General features: G+C 37.0%; 2 protein-coding genes across 5 annotated transcripts in view; both read right to left on the bottom strand.

Annotated features, from left to right (window-relative positions):
- The window catches only part of LOC116732479 (B-cell receptor CD22-like), a 152,629-nt gene extending 140,711 nt beyond the window's left edge, over window positions 1–11,918 (bottom strand). For 2 of the 4 annotated variants that reach the window (XM_032582693.1, XM_032582692.1), the window contains exons 1-7: window positions 11,255–11,909; window positions 10,885–11,151; window positions 10,141–10,404; window positions 9,738–10,013; window positions 8,386–8,652; window positions 4,543–4,806; window positions 4,139–4,414 (exon numbers count right to left, since the gene is read on the bottom strand). In XM_032582693.1, the coding sequence (XP_032438584.1) occupies window positions 4,139–4,414; window positions 4,543–4,806; window positions 8,386–8,652; window positions 9,738–10,013; window positions 10,141–10,404; window positions 10,885–11,151; window positions 11,255–11,318 (1,678 nt within the window). In that variant the 5' untranslated portion in view covers window positions 11,319–11,909. Of the gene's footprint in view, window positions 1–4,138; window positions 4,415–4,542; window positions 4,807–8,385; window positions 8,653–9,737; window positions 10,014–10,140; window positions 10,405–10,884; window positions 11,152–11,254 lie in introns of all 4 variants that reach the window. The other 2 variants (XM_032582690.1, XM_032582691.1) reach the window with 2 other exon arrangements.
- A 3,203-nt stretch (window positions 11,919–15,121) lies between these two features.
- On the bottom strand, window positions 15,122–19,418 carry LOC116732499 (leukocyte immunoglobulin-like receptor subfamily B member 3A). Its single transcript, XM_032582722.1, has 6 exons — window positions 19,222–19,418; window positions 18,519–18,554; window positions 17,309–17,578; window positions 16,940–17,215; window positions 16,285–16,557; window positions 15,122–16,190 (listed from the first exon to the last, which is right to left on the bottom strand). Exons 1-6 carry the CDS (start codon window positions 19,256–19,258, stop codon window positions 15,901–15,903), a joined length of 1,182 nt encoding a protein of 393 aa, XP_032438613.1. The 5' UTR covers window positions 19,259–19,418; the 3' UTR covers window positions 15,122–15,900.
- Between the last annotated feature and the right edge of the window lie 954 nt (window positions 19,419–20,372).

The following is a 20,372-nucleotide window of genomic DNA, read 5'->3' on the forward strand; positions in this document are numbered from 1 at the left end:
TTTTGGCTTTATTTGACTTTTTCATCCAAAGCACTGTTACACATGGGATTAGTTCGGACCTTTAAAATGGAGCATAATAATAATTTCAAAATAAAAGCCTTGAATATTTTTACATCAGCTACTTGTGTTTTGAGCATTATATAATTATTTTAACCCAAGGACTATTACGCTTGGGATTAGTTTGGCCCTTTGAAATGAAGTTTAACAAAACTTCCAAAATAAAAGCCTTGACAACATTTTAAATCGTACCGAATGGTGCACGTCCGCCTCGCTTAACGTTCTTGCGGTTCTCCGCGTGCCACTGATTACGTTGCGGCGTTCTTTAGCGTCGAGGCCGATTTGTGGCGTGACGACGCCGGGCCCATGCCCGACGGGCGCGCCTTGGCAGGCCCCGGCTAAATTTCTTCCGAAATTTTCTAGTTTACCTTTTTGTTGTTCGGGTTACTAGTTCTCACCTTCACTGGGGTCTAAAACAGAAACCGGATATCAGAACAGTTTTTATTAAAAGGGGCAGTATTATTTTCCATGCACACATTGTCATTGTATAACACAATCGAGCAAATATGTTACTTTTAGTTGTTATGAAAACGCCTTTACATTTCAAATAAGACTTAAAAGAATTTTGACTTTGTAACTTAAAACCCTGGAATTGGGGCTCCGTCTCTTTAAGAAGCTCCTGCTTTTTCTGAAACTCCTGCTGCTCTGTGAGGAGGAAGCTCAGAAGCTTGGAAGCTGCAGCTCAGAGGAGGAGCTTCGTCTTGAAGGCGGAGCTAAGTCCACCAGGCATTTTGCACAGCTGAATGGTTGCCATGGGAGATTAAAAGATTTCTCAAACATGCATGAAAGAATCAAGGCAACACTCCAAGTACCGTATTTTTGGGACTGTAGAGCGCACCTCACTATAAGCCGCACACAAAAGTTAAAAAAAAAACAAAAAAAAAAAAAACTTGAAATGTACATATATAAGCCGCACCGGGTTATAAGACACTGGTATCTCCGCCGCTCTCGGTTTTCCACAATACTGCAGCGGAGGCCTGCGTCCTTAATAAATCTGCTATTAAGGACGCAGCCCTGAGTCTCCAACGCCGAACCATGGATTCATTCATGCCAAGCTTAGTGCAGCGGCTACTGATCTGATCGATAGCCTTCAACTTAAAAGCGGCATCATATGAACTTTTTCTTGTTGTTTTCATGATGATTGGGTTTGAGTTTGAAAACATTTCTCCGTCATGGCTGCTGCTAGCATGTGCTTGTTCTAAATGAAAATCAGTACTTTCTTCTTTGATTTCCAGTTTTGACTTCCAATGATTCACTTCGTGCTAAAGAGCCCCCTGGTGGTTGAAGGAAAATACACAGAAAAGCCTCACCAGGCTGTAAGCCGGATGGTTCAAGAGTGTGGGGAAAAAAGTAACGGCTTATAGTCCGAAAAATACGATATGTATTTTTACGACAAAATACCATTTTAACAGCTTAAAAAGTCGACTTTACATAAAACTGCCCCTATAAAATCTGAACTGTGATCAATGTTCATCAGAAGGTGCTTGAGAATAACTAGAAAAGTCAAAAGTGGCAAGACAGTTAACCCTCCCAAAAAATAAATAAATATATGCATTTATAGATAAAAGAATAATAACAATGATAATATCACTGACCTTCATGCTGAGCTTTTATGTCCTGGTCTCACATTAACGTAAACAGAACGTTCCTCTGGATTATGACACCTCTCTGTTAAAATGGCAACATGCATGAAAATTTAAATTTACAATCTACTGAATGTTTACTAATAACTCATCTTTGTGAAGAGTTAAAGTTCAGAGTGTTTCACAGCATTGTGAAATTCATCTGTTTCTGAAATATTTCCGCATGTTGAATGAGCCGGCTTTAATCTCCTTAAATAACTTGGATGTTGCAGGTCGGCTTTAAAACATGAACGTTACCATTTCCAGTGGCTCCACTTGGATGTACCGTCTCATACAGAGAGGAGGTGCCTGCAGTAAACAAAAATATTTCAAGATTAAAGTTCTGATCTGAAAGCAATTATATTAATCATATTACTTTTATGTCTTGCTCTTTCCATTGAATATAATAGTTTGTAATTATGAACCATTTGCCCTGAACAAACTCATGCTAATGACATAACTGTATTTTATTATGTAGAGCAGCAGAGCCATGACTTTGGTGCATTAATTATGACAAAACGTTCAGCACAAAAAGTTCAATTATTAGAAATAATTAGCTCCATTTGGACTTTGAGACTTTAAATATGTCTGTATATTTACTTTTATGAAGATGAATCAACAAAAACATGAAAACAAATTATTATAAATAATAATGACATTTATTTTGTGACCAACCATGTAGCAGAGAGCTGTAAAGGTGACCTTCCGTCTGATCCACTCCATGATTGGTGGCAGAGCTCTGGCTGCTGAACAATTTAAAAATATTTAAGTGAATTAAAGGTGAAAGAATCAGAAGTTCATGTTTAAAATGAAAAGACAGATATTACAAACTGACCTGATGCAGCATAAAACTGTGGAAGATTGAAAAATGAATTGGCATCATTAACACCAGAATTAAATAGATGAAATGTATTTAAAAATTACAGATTTATGACACATTTTCTTATTTAATAAAGTATTTTTGGTGATGAAATAATCTGATCCGGTGTGAGAAGAAAATGTTCTCACCATTGGACCGTTTGTAGCGCCACAACAAGAGCAGGAGGACGATGAGAACGATTCCACTAATCGGTCCAACAATTAAGAGCAAAGGAAATGAAGAGCTGACTGGACTGGACACCGTTACTGGAAAACATAAGTAATGTATTGTTAGTTATTATTATACCTTAAGACATGATTTCCTACTAAAGAATTTAAATGTGACATCAAGGTTGGACTCAGACATTCTCAATCTCTGTATTGATTTTTCTCAAGCAGTTCAATGTTTTTACTGTCTAAACTGAATTAAATGGTTTAGATCTGCAGTTAAAAAAAGTCATGAAGCTTTGCTGTAGGAACACTCATCTGTAAACATCTGTTAGACATGACGATAATGACATCAATAACTGTTTCGATTGCTAAAAATCTTTAAATGAGAAATGAAGCTATAACAGTCACTGTAAACAAGAAACACTAACAATGAATTAAATGTCTTTAGTGCTTTTGTAGCATTTATGCATCTTTTTAATAAAAACATTTGGATTGAAGTTTAAACGTGGAAAATGGACTATATTGTTGGACACTAACATGTATCTGTCATGACTTCAGCACTTTTCAGCTCTGCCTTGACTGGGCTCATTGCCCTCACCTGCACTGAACTGGTCCCTATTTAATCAGCTGCTCGTCACCAGCTCAGTGCGAGATCGTCTGTTACCACTGTCACAGCTTTCAAGCCTTGTTGTCTCATGTTCCAAAGAGTTTTCTGGTTTCTGATCCTGCCTGTTTTTGACCACAGATTTTTGCCTTATCCTTCTGCTGTTGAAAGTCCTGTTGCTGAACCCTGCCTGTCTCTGACCCTGCCTCCTGCCTGCTGGATTTTCATTGCCTGAGACCCTCCCGTGCATGACCCCGGACCGTTTCACGACTCAGCCTCTGGTTGGTGGATTTTGTCCCTGTCGTCTGTTTGTCCCCTGAGCCCCCCCAGACCTCCCCTTGTCCATTTACCCTACCTGCCCCCGGCTGGACTCCTGACCTCTGTGGATCCCCCATCCCTGACTCCACCAGTGTGACCACACCCTTCTACACCAATTACTTTAGTAAATAAACTTTTGGTGAAACATCCTCTTGTTGTGGCTGTGTTTTTGGTTCTGGCTGATTCTGCTTTAACATTACAGTATCCTTACATACTATGATTTCTATAGAGTACATTTTAGGGAAGATGGTTAAAACAGGTTTTGTTATACATATATTCCCATGATCCCAGGACAGAAACAAGCAGGAAGTGTTAACCAACACTATTAACTCATTACTTGGGTTAATAGTGTTGGTTAACACTATTACAGAGTTATTTATCAAACTCTGTAAACTGTATTTTTTATGATTACAAAAATAAATATTCAATGATCTACTATAACTTATTAGTACATTCAGGGAGATGCTCATCTGTGTTGGGCTGGCCCCCCCAAAAAATCATGACTCACCTGACACAGACACTGGGATCTTTTCACTCCACTTTGTCACAGAATACCAGTCGTCTCTGAGTCTACACTGACACATGTACTCTTCACTACTGGACTCATTAACACTGACAGTCAGGTGTTTATTATTTCCCACTTTTACAGGTTTCCCATCTCTCCTCCATTCACACGTCCACTCAGTGGTTTCTCCTCCCCGGACCTCACATGTCAGAGTGATCGACTCACCACTGAACATCTGAGGCCGGTTTGGTTGTCGAGTCACAACAACCTTGTTGGAAACTGTTTCCATCAGATATGGACAGTTGCAAAACAAACCAAAACATGAGCATGAATTAAAAACACCTCATGAGTTTAAGCTAAAAAGTAAAGAATAATCAACTGCATTTAAAATAAATAATTGAACTTACAGCTTATTGTGATGCTGACTTCGTCACTTACAAGACTGTGATAGTTTTCATTTCCTCTCATTCCCAGACATCGGTATATTCCTGCTTGTGCTACATTAATATCTCTGTTTTCTTCATCAGTGAGTTGAACTTCAGGTGTGTTTTTGGTCTTTCTGAACCATTTGTATTTCCATCCACCAGTAGGGGGCAGATAGCAGCTCAGTGTCACACTGCCCCCTACTGGTATGGTTGTTGGACCTGCAGTCAGTGTGGCTTTGGGTTGAGCTGATGTTAATGAAATGAAATAAAAACGTCAGTTAACACGTTTAGTTATTCTTCAGTCATATTGAGAACAAATATTCAAATGTCTCATCATAATATATGACAAAAATCTATAATTGAGTTTCTCTAATGGGAATCACGTGTTATCTTGAAATAGTTATCTTAATTTAAAAACAGAAATAAAAACAGAGAAAAAACAAAAAAAAAACAATTTATGCTATTCTGTGATTAGCTCACCTAATGAAAAATAACATTATTTATAAAATAGTAAGTTTAATTGCATTTCATAGAATTTTGTTTTCTGTGGATGGGTGGGTTGAAACTGCTGAGATTAAAATATAATTTTCCGAGGAACAAAAAAAAGCTAAAGTGATTTTCTGCATATAGATTTAACTTACAGAGGAGTAAACATGTGTATTAGCTACACAACTCTCAATAATGTACAAATCTGGTTGAATAAGATCATTTGGACTCACCAGTGACAGTTAAAGAGACAGTATCACTGCACTTGGTATCACCAGAGCTCTTCCTGAGTCCACAACACTGGTATTCATCACTGTGATTGATTTGGATAGGTAGTAATGTGAAGCTTTTGTGTGGGTTGGAGCGAAGAAATTGTTCTCCATTTTTTTTTATCTCATATTCCCAGTCGGTGTCTTTGCCTTCATTCATGTCACAAATGAACGTCACGCTCTCTCCAGGATGAAAAGTCGACCAGTTGGGATCAATAGTCAGAATTGCGCCTAAAACGCAGCACAACACATTTAGCACATTTATCATGCAGTTTATACAGACGTGCCTCATCCTGAGATTATTAATAAATATGAAGAGTAGAAGAGAAAATACCTTCAGCATGTCCGCAGCAGAGAAGTGCATTCATCACTAAAATAAAACCTAAAACTTTTGTCATTATAAATGTTAAAAGTTCACAAACAAGCACAGAGTGTCGCTCCGTAACGTCCAGCTCTGACACTAACAAGTTCTTTTCATATCACTGAAATTTCCGATCAGCAGCGCTAGTTTCCTGTTCTGTGAGCTCATGGTCACTTTTTTTATCTTCATCTGAGAAACATCATAGCTAAAGAATAAGTACTACCACAAATATTTTGACACTTCCCACACAGTGTTTTGACACTTAGTTTAACTTCCTTAAACTAAGGTGACTCATGAAAAGACACCCCAGTTAAACGGTTTTAGGTAACCATTTGTTTAAAGGTCATGTTCAGTTTAGCTTAAATTAAAAGATTCATTTGCTCAAAAACTAGACGAAGATATGATGTGCAAAACAAACAAAAAATTCTCAAAAACCTAATGTAAATAGGAGAGAATGAAGATAACACATTTTGAAAATCATTACATTAGTGAACCTTCTAATATATAGAATTTTTCTCATTAAATAAATGATTAGTTTAAAATTAAGTAAAAAAAAAACTACAAAAGAAGAGCAGTCAATGCACATACTGATAGGTATTTTCCTTTCGAACCTAAATAAAAGAAAGAACCACAGACAACATACATTAATTTTACGTGGAGCTTTTGCAAAAGGGAAGGCTCTATCAAACTTCTCCTCCGAGCAGTTCTACAGAGCGTTCTGATCTGCTCTCACAAGGACTCGTGTTTTTATTGTCAAAGAAGAACAGGCAAGGGGGCAGTAAGGAAAACAACAGAGGTCGTAAAGCTTCTAACCCAAACATCTAACAACCCAGTTCCAGACGTGATATCTGATCAAAGGTCTGAGCCCGGTTCAACTCTCGGTCAGTACTGTCAAGAAAACAAAATACGACTGCTCACAGGTGGTTACTAAATTAGGAGGTGTTCTTGCAAAAGGGTTTAAGGTCTGAGAAACTTAGTGTTATCTATTTCTCATAAAGTTGAACAGACAGTAGTGACCTCCAGGTCATTTAAAGAAGAGAACACTTTAAACAAAAAATCACAAAGATCTATAGACTTAATGTGAACTAAAGTAAGAATAAAATGATAATACCAAAAAATCTCTAACACATACTGTCAAAAGTGAACATTTTGTTCATTTTTTTCTATTTTATCTGCGCCATTCAAACACAGGAAGTGACATCGCTGCACAACAAGCCTGATTTCCTGGCCTGATAATGACATTCTGTGTGTCGGAGGAATATTCTTTACGTTTTAGTTTGACACAAGTTGCACTGAATTGATCAAAACAACCTAAAAATTTTTTTATTTTATTTTTGTATTTTAAAACCTCCGACTTCAGCCGTTTGTGTTTCACCATGGAGAACTGACACTTCCTGTCCACCTAACAGAAGCCATTTTGGTTAAAACTGTTAAATAAGGCTTTATGCTTTAATGCAGAGCCTTTAATCAATTGTTTGACATGTTATTTTAATAAGTACACAATAAAATCACAATTTGTTTCACATGTTAACAACCTCATTGTTCATCTTGTTAAATCTTTCTGCAGATTGTGGAATCAATTTTAATACCAGTAAACTGACCAAGCAATGAAAGTCCACATGTTGGATCATTTTCCACCCGTTTGAAAAAAACATATTCCATTCTTTCTGCTTTTAATTTGTAATGGACTGAATACTCATGTAGATATCATCTTGGACTGCAAACTTAAATACTATTTTTTGTTGACACTGAACAAAACTTTAAAACAGTCCAATCAACATCATTAATGTTTTACACACCATGCATTCATGAACTTTCACTCATTTTATTGAAAACAGGCACCGATATCCAAACTCTGTGACAATTTCGTATTTATTGCAAACATAGCATAACTGTAAAAGCTACAAATCCAGCTACGTAGGAAAGAACGGAGTTTGTAATTTTCATCTTTAATTTTATTTACAAGAATCTTACAACATTTCAATTTATGAATGTGCGACCTATCCTATTTATGACATGAGCGAAAATGTAAAATTAGAGCGCATCTGATTCTTGAAGAGATATAGCATAATTAAATCATCTTTGGCATCTTAAAGCTGCAGAAATACAATAATCATCACAACATATAATGAAAACATGGCAGCAGAATTGTCCAGTGTTGTTTCTGATCATAAAATAATGTGGAGTATCTGTTGCTGCTGGACTCCAATCTCCTGCTGAGAGAGAGAGAGAGAGAGAGAGAGAGAGAGAGAGAGCGAGCATATATTTATAAAATTATCATGTGCTTTAATTTGTCCAAAAGAAACATCTTGGATAATAAAGTTTTTGCGTGAATGACGAGGATGTTATTTACCTTTTTGTTGTTCGGGTTACTAGTTCTCACCTTCACTGGGGTCTAAAATGGAAACCGGATATCAGAACAGTTTTTATTAAAAGGGGCAGTATTATTTTCCATGCACACATTGTCATTGTATAACACAATATGTTAACATAAAAACGTCAATTATTCAGTCAACACGAGTAGTTATTCTTCAGTCTGGCAGACTGCAAATATACAAAGGTGTCATCATCAAGTATCTTAATAATAGTTATCTTAATTTAATGACCCAAACTTTTTGTGCACAAGGATTTCATTTAAAGTAGAATAAACATATAAAGTGACTTTTTAACTCCCTAAAGCAGTTAAGTTGAAAATCCATTTGGACTCACCAGTAACAGTTAAAGAGACAGTATCACTGCACTTGGTATCACCAGAGCTCTTCCTGAGTCCACAACACTGGTATTCATCACTGTGATCGATTTGGATAGGTAGTAATGTGAAGCTTTTGTACGGGTTGGAGCGAAGAAATTGTTCTCCATTTTTTTTAATCTCATATTCCCAGTCGGTGTCTTTGCCTTCATTCATGTCACAAATGAACGTCACTCTGTCTCCAGGATGAAAAGTCGACCAGTTGGGATCAATAGTCAGCACAGCATCTAAAATACAGCAAAACACATTTGGCACATTTATATGCTTATAATACATTTTCATACATCAAATCAAAGAGGCATGCATATGTACCTCTTTTTGTGTGAATAAATAAAAGAACAATAAAATCAAGATACCTTCAGTATGTGCAGAGCAGAGGAGAGTATTCAGCAGTAAAATAAAGGCTAAAACTTTTGTCATTATCAACAAAAACAAAGTTCAGATAAATGAAAACAGTGCGTTTCACGCTAACATTCAGCACTGAAGCTTGACAGGCACATCCTCTTCATTATACGTATATCTTATCTGTTTCCCATCAGAATGACATCAGAGGTTTCAGCTGATTTCTCTTCATCTGAGAAAAAAACATCATTCCTAAAATATAAGTACTAACACTTCTCACACAGGTAAAAAAAAATGAGAGACTCACAAAATTAAGAAAAACGAACGATGTACCAGTACTTTAAATATCCATTTTCTCTGTATCAAGTGAGATTTCTCACAGTGTGTTTATCGGTATGTTCAAGTTCTATATGGAGGCTGAGAATGGACATATTTTCTCAGAGACTAGATTAAAGCAATAGAAATTAATAAAACGTGCTCAAATATTTTAAATAGGAGTTGTGTGTGTGTGTGTGTGGGGGGGGGGGGGGGGGGGGGGCATCACCAAACTGGCCCATTTGCATCATTCAAACACAGGAAGTTAAGCATTTAACCATAAAGCCTGACATAGGCAGAGAATAACGTCTCAAACCACATAATGACCTTATTTTTTCCGGAGAAATATTTTTTATTTTTTATCTTGACGCAAGTTGCGGCAAATATGCTTAAAAAAAAAAGAAGAGAGAAAAAAGTGTGTTTTAACGTGGAAAAATAGCACTTCTGTTCACATAACACAAAAACACTTTTCTTATTTATTTTTATATTTCAGGGCAGAGCCTATCATCAGATGTTTTAGTTGTTTTATTTATTAAAAACAAGTGAAATAAAATTCATATGATTTGTAGTTAAGCACTCCAAAATGATTAAAGCTTCCTGCAGATTGTATTACATGTTGGGCTGGTCCTGATGAAAAAAAAAAATCATGACTCCCCTGACACAGACACTGGGATCTTTTCACTCCACTTTGTCACAGAAAACCAGTCGTCTCTGCGTCTACACTGACACATGTACTCTTCACTACTGGACTCATTAACACTGACAGTCAGGTGTTTATTATTTCCCACTTTTACAGGTTTCCCATCTCTCCTCCATTCACACGTCCACTCAGTGGTTTCTCCTCCCCGGACCTCACATGTCAGAGTGATCGACTCACCACTGAAGATATGAGGCCAGTTTGGTTGTCGAGTCACAACAACCTCATTGGAAACTGTTTCCATCAGATATGGACAGTTGAAAACAAACCAAAACATGAAAATAAATTAAAAACACCTCATGAGTTTAAGCTAAAGGGTAAAGAATAATAAACTGCATTTAAAATAAATAATTGAACTTACAGCTTATTGTGATGCTGACTTCGTCACTTACAAGACTTTGATAGTTGTCATTTCCTCTCATTCCCAGACATCGGTATATTCCTCCTTGTGCTACATTAATATCTCTGTTTTCTTCATCAGTGAGTTGAACTTCAGGTGTGTTTTTGGTCTTTCTGAACCATTTGTATTTCCATCCACCAGTAGGGGGCAGATAGCAGCTCAGTGTCACACTGCCCCCTACTGGTATGGTTGTTGGACCTGCAGTCAGTGTGGCTCTGGGTTGAGCTGATGTTAATAAAATGAAATAAAAACGTCAGTTAATATGTTTAGTTATTCTTCAGTCAGATTGAGATCAAATATTAAATGTCTCATCATAATATATGACAAAAATCTATAATTGAGTTTCTCTAATGGGAATCACATGTTATCTTGAAATTGTTATCTTAATTTAAAGACAGAAATAAAAACAGAGAAAAAACAAAACAAAACAAAAAAAACAATTTATGCTATTCTGTGATTAGCTCACCTAATGAAAAATAACATTATTTATAAAATAGTAAGTTTAATTGCATTTCATAGAATTTTGTTTTCTGTGGATGGGCGGGTTGCAACTGCTGAGGTTAAAATATAATTTTGGGAGGAACAAAAAAAAGCTAAAATGATTTTCTGCATATAGATTTAACTTACAGAGGAGTAAACATGTGTATTAGCTACACAACTCTCAATAATGTACAAATCTGGTTGAATAAGATCATTTGGACTCACCAGTAACAGTTAAAGAGACAGTATCACTGCACTTGGTATCACCAGAGCTCTTCCTGAGTCCACAACACTGGTATTCATCACTGTGATCGATTTGGATAGGTAGTAATGTGAAGCTTTTGTACGGGTTGGAGCGAAGAAATTGTTCTCCATTTTTTTTAATCTCATATTCCCAGTCGGTGTCTTTGCCTTCATTCATGTCACAAATGAACGTCACTCTCTCTCCAGGATGAAAAGTCGACCAGTTGGGATCAATAGTCAGATTTGTGCCTAAAACGCAGCACAACACATTTAGCACATTTATCATGCAGTTTATACAGACGTGCCTCATCCTGAGATTATAAATAAATATGAAGAATAAAAGAGAAAATACCTTCAGCATGTCCGCAGCAGAGAAGTGCATTCATTACTAAGATAAAACCTAAAACTTTTGTCATTATTAATGTTAAAAGTTCACAAACAAGCACAGAGTGTCGCTCCGTAACGTCCAGCTCTGACACTAACAAGTTCTTTTCATATCACCAAAATGTCCGATCAGCAGCGCTAGTTTCCTGTTCTGTGAGGTCATGGTCATTTTTTTTATCTTCATCTGAGAAACATCATAGCTAAAGAATAAGTACTACCACAAATATCTTGACACTTCCCACACAGTGTTTTGACACTTAGTTTAACTTCCTTAAACCAAAGCATAATTAAATCATCTTTGGCATCTTAAAGCTGCAGAAATACAATAATCATCACAACATATAATGAAAACATGGCAGCAGAATTGTCCAGTGTTGTTTCTGATCATAAAATAATGTGGAGTATCTGTTGCTGCTGGACTCTAATCTCCTGCTGAGAGAGAGAGAGAGAAAGAGAGAGCATCCATTTTCTCTGTATCAAGTGAGATTTCTCACAGTGTGTTTATCGGTATGTTCAAGTTCTATAATCCCACAATGGTTGTTGAGAATGGACATATTTTCTCAGAGACTAGATTAAAGCAATAGAAATTAATAAAACGTGCTCAAATATTTTAAATAGGAGTTGTGTGTGTGTGTGTGGGGGGGGGGTGAGGGCGGGGTGGGGGGCATCACCAAATTGGCCCTTTGTATCATTCAAACACAGGAAGTTAAGCATTTAACCATAAAGCCTGACATAGGCAGAGAATAACGTCTCAAACCACATAATGACCTTATTTTTTCCGGAGAAATATTTTTTATTTTTTATCTTGAAGCAAGTTGCGGCAAATATGCTTAAAAAAAAAAAAAGAGAGAAAACAGTGTGTTTTAACGTGGAAAAATAGCACTTCTGTTCACATAACACAAACACACTTTTCTTATTTATTTTTATATTTCAGGGCAGAGTCTATCATGAGATGTTTTAGTTGTTTTATTTATTAAAAACAAGTGAAATAAAAGTCATATGATTTGTAGTTAAGCACTCCAAAATGATTAAAGCTTCCTGCAGATTGTAGAATAACTTTTCCTACCATGACGTACAATTGTTCTCCAACTTGAAGCAGGGTTGGTGGAGGAGTGATGATTTATGTTTGTTCTGGAGGTTAGTTAGCTTATAAAATCTAAAATGTTTTACATATTTGTTAAAACTGTCACCATGTCCTGACAGTAGAATATGAGACAGATATTCTGTGAAAAATATAAAAATAAATCAAGATAATCTGCCTCCTCCCAGTGGTCCTACTGCCATATTTGTCTCTACAATAAATAAGTTCAAACATAATTAAAATGAAAAAAATTTAATTAAACATCAACTGTCTCAACCTCACCAGAGCTCTGTCTTTCACTTAAATCAACAGACGTCCTTGATATCAAAACAATCGTTACGGTTTCTTATAAATATTAAATTGCATGTTTTGGCTTTTTTTTTTTTCTGCGTTTTGAGCTCATCGAGTTTTGTAACATTTCCCACTTCTTCATTTTAACATTTCCCACTTCTTCATTTTTACATTTCCCACTTCTTCATTTTAGCTTGACCAAACAACATTTCAACATTTCCTATCAACTTAGTTAGAATTTCTCTCCCAATTGACTCCAATCAGCAGGAAATGAAAAACAAATGTGATCAGATATTTCAAGTTTTGGTTGTAAAGTATATTTACACCTTACAATCACTTATGAATGAACTTTTCACTCCTTAGGAGTTGAGTAAAAAAATGTGTTCATGTTACACTGAACTACTGACAAACGATAAAACAGAAATCTGAAAGGTAAATAAACATGTCAGTGGTTTTGAATTCATTTTTTCACAAGAGAGAGAGAGAAAAGTCTGACTCATGAATCCAGAGATACTCGACTTGGTGCCCCAATTCAACTAAGATAACTTTAACTTTTACTAATAATTCCATTAATTGAAGATAAACACCATCTTACCACTGAATACTTCTTGTGAAAATGTATGTGTGCTTTTCGGTCTCATTGGTGTATTTATATATGTTTGTCACTGTGGTTTCTTCTCTTTTTTCTCTCTATCTGCAGAAACGGTTTCCTAATGCGATGCTTTCTCTCTTTCTTTCTTTCTTCTTATCTCCCTACTTTCCTTTAAACTTTTTGCCAGTCCTCTCTTCATTTCTTTTGTCACTTTTTTACCCTTTCCTGTCTCTGTGTCCACTGCATTTGAAATAAAACGCAATGCAATTTCTAACAGAAGAAGAACAACAGTGGAGGAGAGTTTGGCCACTGTACCTTAGGTTTTTGTAAATTCTGATACCTATTTCAACTCATGTCCATCCATCCATTTTATTCTGCTTATCCAGGGTCAGGTCACGGGGGTAGCAGCTTCAGAAGGGAGACCCAGACTTCCCTCTCCCCAGCCACTTGTTCCAGCTCCTCTGGGGGAATCCCGAGGCGTTCCCAGGCCAGCCGAGAAGCATAGTCCCTCAAGCGTGTCCCTGGGGCCTCCTCCCGGTGGGACGTGCCCGGAACACCTCACCAGGGAGGCGTCCAGGAGGCATCCTGACCAGATGCCCGAGCCACCTCAACTGGCTCCTCTCGACGTGAAGGAGCAGTGGCTCTACTCTGAGTTTCTCCTGAATGACTGAGCTTCTCACCCTATCTCTAAGGGAGAGCACAGACACCCTACGGAGAAAACCCATTTTGGCTGCTTGTATCCGCGATCTCGTTCTTTTGGTCATGACCCAAAGCTCATGACCATAGATGAGGGTGGGAACGTAGATCGACTGGTAAATCGAGAGCTTCGCTTTTTGACTCAGCTCTCTCTTCCCCACGATGGACCGGTACAGCGCCCGCTTGACGGCAGAAGCTGCGCCAATCCGCCTGTCAACCTCCTTCTCCCTTCTTCCCTCATTCATGAAGTAGATCCCAAGATCTCCTCCACTTGGGGCAGGACACCCCCCCCTAAACCGGACAAGGCACTCTACCCTTTTTCGACTCAAGACAATGGCCTCGGATTTGGAAGCACTGATCCCCATCCCGGCCGCTTCACACTCGGCTGCGAACCGCTCCAGCGAGAGCTGCAGATCATGACCTGATGAAGCCAATAGAACCACATCATCCGCAAAAAGCAGAGATGAGATCCTAAAGCCACCAAATCGGATCCCCTCAACACCTTGGCTGTGCCTAGAAATCCTGTCCATGAAAGTGATGAACAGAATCGGTGACAAAGGGCAGCCCAGGCGGAGTCCAACTCTCACTGGAAAAGAGCCCGACTTACTGCCGGCAATGCAGACCAGACTCTGACACCGGTCAAACAGGGACCTGACAGCCTGTATCAAAGGGCCCGGTACCCCCTACTCTCGGAGGACCCTCTACAGTGCTCCCTGAGGGATACGGTCGAACGCCTTCTCCAAGTCCACAAAACACATGTAGAATGGTTGGGCGAACTCCCATGCACCCTCCAGGACCCTGCTGAGGGTGTAGAGCTACATTTTCATTTTATTGTCCAGTCCAAACATTCAACACTCAATGTGTAGTTACATAGAAATAGACATGAAAAGTCTTGGCAGAGCAAAAAGTTTCTTATTTGTTTGTGTCACAAACTTAATAGCTGCATATTAAATACAGTTGAAGGATATTTGACTGCAAAAATAAAAATATATAAACATCTTATTTGACATTTTGACATCTTAATGTAGAGACCAAGCTTTTGCATTTACTCCAAATGGTTCAAGAACAGCAGCAGCTTTAATTTGGTTAAACCTTTTCAGGCGTTTTTGATCATTTTGATGTGGCTGTTACAAACTGTGGTTATTCAGTGGTGAGGACGACGCGATGGACCCAGGTTGTAGAGCAAATGATGATGGTTTTAATGAAGAATTCACAAAATACAAAGTCCAGGCAGCACAAGTGAGCAATAAGGCGAAGAGCTCAAACACTGGTAGCAACACAGATGGGATTAAATACACAGGGAAGGTAATCAGGGAACACAAGAGACAGCTGGGAGCAATCATGGCCAGAGAGACGGGAACTAAATTAACACACAGAGAATAAAACCACATCCTCACAGTGGCCAGTTAGAACATGTTTTACTTTAATTTTACTGAAAAAAAAGTTATCTACTGTTATTTTGAGGAAGTAGTGATGTAACTGTATCAGAGATCATAATATCATAAGAAACTAATATGAGCTTGAGTGAATATTGATGTTATTAAAGGAATCCTGCTGCATTTAGTTTTGCTGATCTATCCTCACAGTTCAGACCAGGTCAAACAAACTTGGATCACAACAATGAGCTGCTTAATCTAAACAAAAAGACATTTAAAGAGAAATCTGACTAAAATAGTTCAACACTCAACTTGTTAACTCCTAGAAGTTTTCTGTTTTATTCTTTAGATAAAGAACAACTTTGGGAACAATGTGCACATAGCAACACAAATTATATCAGTTGTGGTTTTATTATTGTAACTTGATAAAGGAAGTGAACAATAAAAATCAGCTCCTTGTTTTCTGCAGTTAAAAATTCATAACTCAAATGAGGACTAGTCAGTTTTATTCTAGTCTGTCCAGGGAAGAAACTTCATTTAATCCAACATATGAGGAAAACATTTTTTCTACAATCTGTTCAGAAAAAAACAGCAATTAAATCACCTGTTATGGTTTCACTCCACTGTGTTGAAGAATACCAGTCATCTCTGCTTCTACACTGACACATGTAGTTTCCACTGCTGGACTCAGAGACATTGAAAGTCCAGTCTTTACTGTCTGTCTTGTGTATTATTGACCCAGATCTCCTCCATTCACACGTCCACTCAGTGGTTTCTCCTCCCTGGACCTCACATGTCAGAGTGATCGACTCACCACTGAAGACATGAGAACCGTTTGGTTGTCGAGTCACAAAAACCTTGTTGGAAACTGTTTACATCAGATATGGGCAGAAAAATTAAATCACATGAGAAATTTTAATTTCATAGTTCTAGTTTCTAACAGTCTTAAAGAAAAAACTTACACATTATTTCAATGATGTTCTCAAGGCTTGAATGACTGTAGAATGAGGGATTTCCTCTCTTTCCATCACACTTATAGATTCCTCCTTGTGTCACAGTGATTTCTCTGTTTTCTTCATTATTTCTGCTGAATTCAACAAAAGAAGTGTCTGAGGTCCGCCTGAACCATTTGTACTTCCATCCAGCAGAGGGCTCCACTGAGCAGCTCAGTGTCACACTGCCCCCTACTGGTATGGTTGTTGAACCTGCTGTCAGTTTGGCTCCAGGTTTATCTGCTGTTAACATGAATTAAAATTGGTTAATTTTCAATAATTAAAAAAACCACACACAAGACTTGTACAAGCAGAACAAGCTACAGACTCGTTAACTGAAAAAAATGAGTAGATCGGAAAATTACTGAAAATATGTCAAGAATGTTGAACTTCATTAATATGAATTATTCTGGTAGTTATTCATCGTTTCAGCCATACAGATTAATAACCAGCCTCTGATTATTGTGAGACTTCACAAAAATAAACCTGATATAGAAACTTTTTTCTAATATAAAGTTTGAATCAGTGTGTGTGTTTGTATGTGTGTGTGGGAGTTAAGCATTAATACTGACAACTCAACTAAGGACTAAATCAGCCACATTTTCATTTACAAGTGTCAACTTACTTGATACAGACAGTCTGATGGTTTCACTCCACTGTGTTGAAGAATACCAGTCATCTCTGCTTCTACACTGACACATGTAGTCTCCACTGCTGGACTCAGAGACAATTAAAGTCCAGTCTTTACTGTGTGTCTTGTGTATTATTGACCCAGATCTCCTCCATTCACACGTCCACTCAGTGGTTTCTCCTCCCTGGACCTCACATGTCAGAGTGATCGACTCACCACTGAACATCTGAGGCCAGTTTGGCTGTCGAGTCACAAAAACCTTGTTGGAAACTGTTTACATCAGATAAGAAGAGAAAACTCAAATCACATGAGAAATATTAATTTCATACTTTTAGTTTCTAAAAGTCTTAAAAAAAATCTTACACATTATTTCAATGATGTTATCATGGCTTGAATGACTGTAGAATGAGGGATTTCCTCTCTTTCCATCACACTTATAGATTCCTCCTTGTGTCACAGTGATTTCTCTGTTTTCTTCATTATTTGTGTTGAATTCAACAAAAGAAGTGTCTGAGGTCCGCCTGAACCATCTGTACTTCCATCCAGCAGAGGGCTCCACTGAGCAGCTCAGTGTCACACTGCCCCCTACTGGTATGGTTGTTGGACCTGCTGTCAATGTGGCCATGGGTCTGTCTGATGTTATAAAAACAAATATTTGATTTTATATAAAATACTGCAATTAAAAGCTTATTGTAAAGAGTGATGCTTCTCTCAGATAAGTAAATATGTGAAAAAGCTGTAAATGCATTTTATTGTCATCTTTGCTTATTATAGATACTTTTTAGAAAGTAAAATAGAAAAAGAATTAGTTTGAAATTGTTTCATTAAATAACATGAAAGAGTTCATTCTCTTTTCTGAAAAGATAATGTGGTTATCTCAACAAATAAGAAAATCTATATATTCACATTAAGGTAAATAATATTTCCTTTGTTTTATTGGTCTTTTTGAAATTTGTGGGTCACTTGACTTTATAAAAATCAAACCCAGTTATTATGTATGTGTCATATTTCAGACACTATTTTATCAACAAAAAAATCTGCTTGAAATAATGAAATAAAATACAGTTAGCAAATGCATGTTTTTTTTAGGGCTGATATAAAACTTTGTAATTCTTTAAAATATTCAGGTCTTACCTGAGACAGTAACAGTTTTACTGCACTTATTGTCAGATGAACCCTTCCAGCATACACATCACTGAAATTCATGTCTATAACTAGTAGATAGAGCTTCAGCACTGAAACGTTTATCTGACTGATAGGGAACAAATTCCTTAAAACAAAGTTTTAAATTCCTTTAAAACCGGTATTTCCAGTCAGTGTCTCTTCCTTCATTTATGTCACAGATAAATGTAACAAACTCTCCAACATAAAAAGTCGACCAGTTGGGTTCAACAGTCAGCACAGGATCTATAAAGAACCAACATTCAGCAAGTTTGTCTTTTGATTTATAACAAAAACACGTCAAGCTAAAAATTAAAAGATAAATACAGAATAATATCTGATATAAAAGATAAACTGGATTCTGTTCCTGAGAGGATAAATGATTAAAATACAGATTAAAAGTTGAATTTACCGAGAGTTTGTCCACAGCAGAGCAGTGTGTTCAGCACTGAAATAAAGGTTGAAAGTTCATCAGCATAAATAATAAATTAATTAAATTAAATCAAAAATATTTGCCAAACCCTCACACTCAGCTATGACTCTGTTTACCTGTTAAATAAATGCAACTATGATAAATATATTGAGTTTTTATTTGTTCTGATAAGAATAAGATCAAATGTTTTAGTTTATTGTTGATTTTCTGATGAGTTAAAACTTCATTTTATAAACTTCACATCCTGACTGAAGACAGAACATCTGCAGACGTTCTGCACGGCTACGGAAACTTCACACTCATCTCTACTGGTAAAAAAGTGATAAAAGTTTTTAATGAATAATTTAAGTCTCTTGTATCAGATCATGTTTCATTTTTCATCTTTGTTCTATAATATTTTCATTTCTCTCACATTAGTTGTATGGGATATAAAGTTCTGTGCTAAAGTCTGATTTGACAATAAACAGCTTTTCAAAATGTTTGCACAGAAATGTTTGTGTTAGTAATTTGTCACTGAAATAACCTGTTTGAAGTTGCAGCAAACACATCAAGAACAAATGGTTATACTAAGTAAAGCTACACAAAAACAATGGAAGATAAAGTAGATATTACAGCAGACAAGATGTCAAAGACGATGTTCTTCTAATCTGCATCATTCATCCAGATAAAGTGATCTACTTACAGAGTGAGACCAGAACCCTGGGTGAGGTGTTCCCCATCCTGACCTCAACCTGGAACCATGTGTTGCTCTGCTTTGGTCCAATAATCTTCCTTTCATAACATGCTGCCTCTGCAACGTCTCTAGAGAAATGGAGCCGTCTGAAACAGGATCAACGTTTTATCTGAGAATGACGGGACAACGTTTATTTTAAACACTGACATCACTGCACTGAGTTTCTGCTGTGATGTTTCCGCTCCAATGATGACAAGTTGTGGTAAAAGAAGTACAGGACTTTTTATTTTCTTTTATTTTACGAAATGGTTAATACAAAATAAAATCATTAGATAAGCTTCTTTGCTTTTTAGGAAACCATAAAATAAAATTCACTTTGAATAAACTGTAAACAGCATTATTGTAACACATGAATAGTTTAAATGTTTAATCCACTACTTGGTTTGTGTTGCATGCGAACTCTCTGGCAAACAAACCATAAAATCCCCTTTTCATCTAAACACAAGTGATGGTGAGAATGATCTCACCTATCACAGATATATAAGGTCTTAGGTGTGAATAAACAGACATGAGATCAGACATTGTGAAATAGTTTGGAGTTTAAATAGATTTAAGAAGAAACTCTAAAAATGTACGGAGAGTGAAAAAAAGTTTGTGAATTTTATTTAGGGGCGTCCGTTTGTGAGACAGAAAGGATGGAAAATCTTCTTTTCAGCAGAATAATTGTCTAACAATGATATCAATCAAACCTACACCACACACTGACCTTTAACTAATTTTTAACCTCATCCATAAGCGTATTAACCGGGGTGAGGGGCAGGGGGGACGTCTTCCCCCCAATATTGGAGACAGTCACATTCGTTCAACCCAATAATTCCACCGCAGTTGCGAAGAATTTTGAAATCTTCCACTCAGGTGGTTTTATTTTGAAGGAGAACCACAGCGCCTTCAGCACAGCTGAAAGGCTCAGAGTGTTGGCACTGGGTGTGTTTCCCATCAGAATGATATCAAACGTTTCAGCTAATTTCTCTTCATCTGAGAAAAAAACATCATACCTAAAATATAAGTACAAACACTTCTCACACAGGTAAAAAAAAATTAAAGAGACACATAAAAAAAAAGGATGTACTTTAAATATCCATTTTCTCTGTATCAAATGA

The sequence above is a fragment of the Xiphophorus hellerii genome, chromosome 14 (assembly GCF_003331165.1).
Source record: "Xiphophorus hellerii strain 12219 chromosome 14, Xiphophorus_hellerii-4.1, whole genome shotgun sequence".
NCBI lineage: Eukaryota > Metazoa > Chordata > Actinopteri > Cyprinodontiformes > Poeciliidae > Xiphophorus > Xiphophorus hellerii.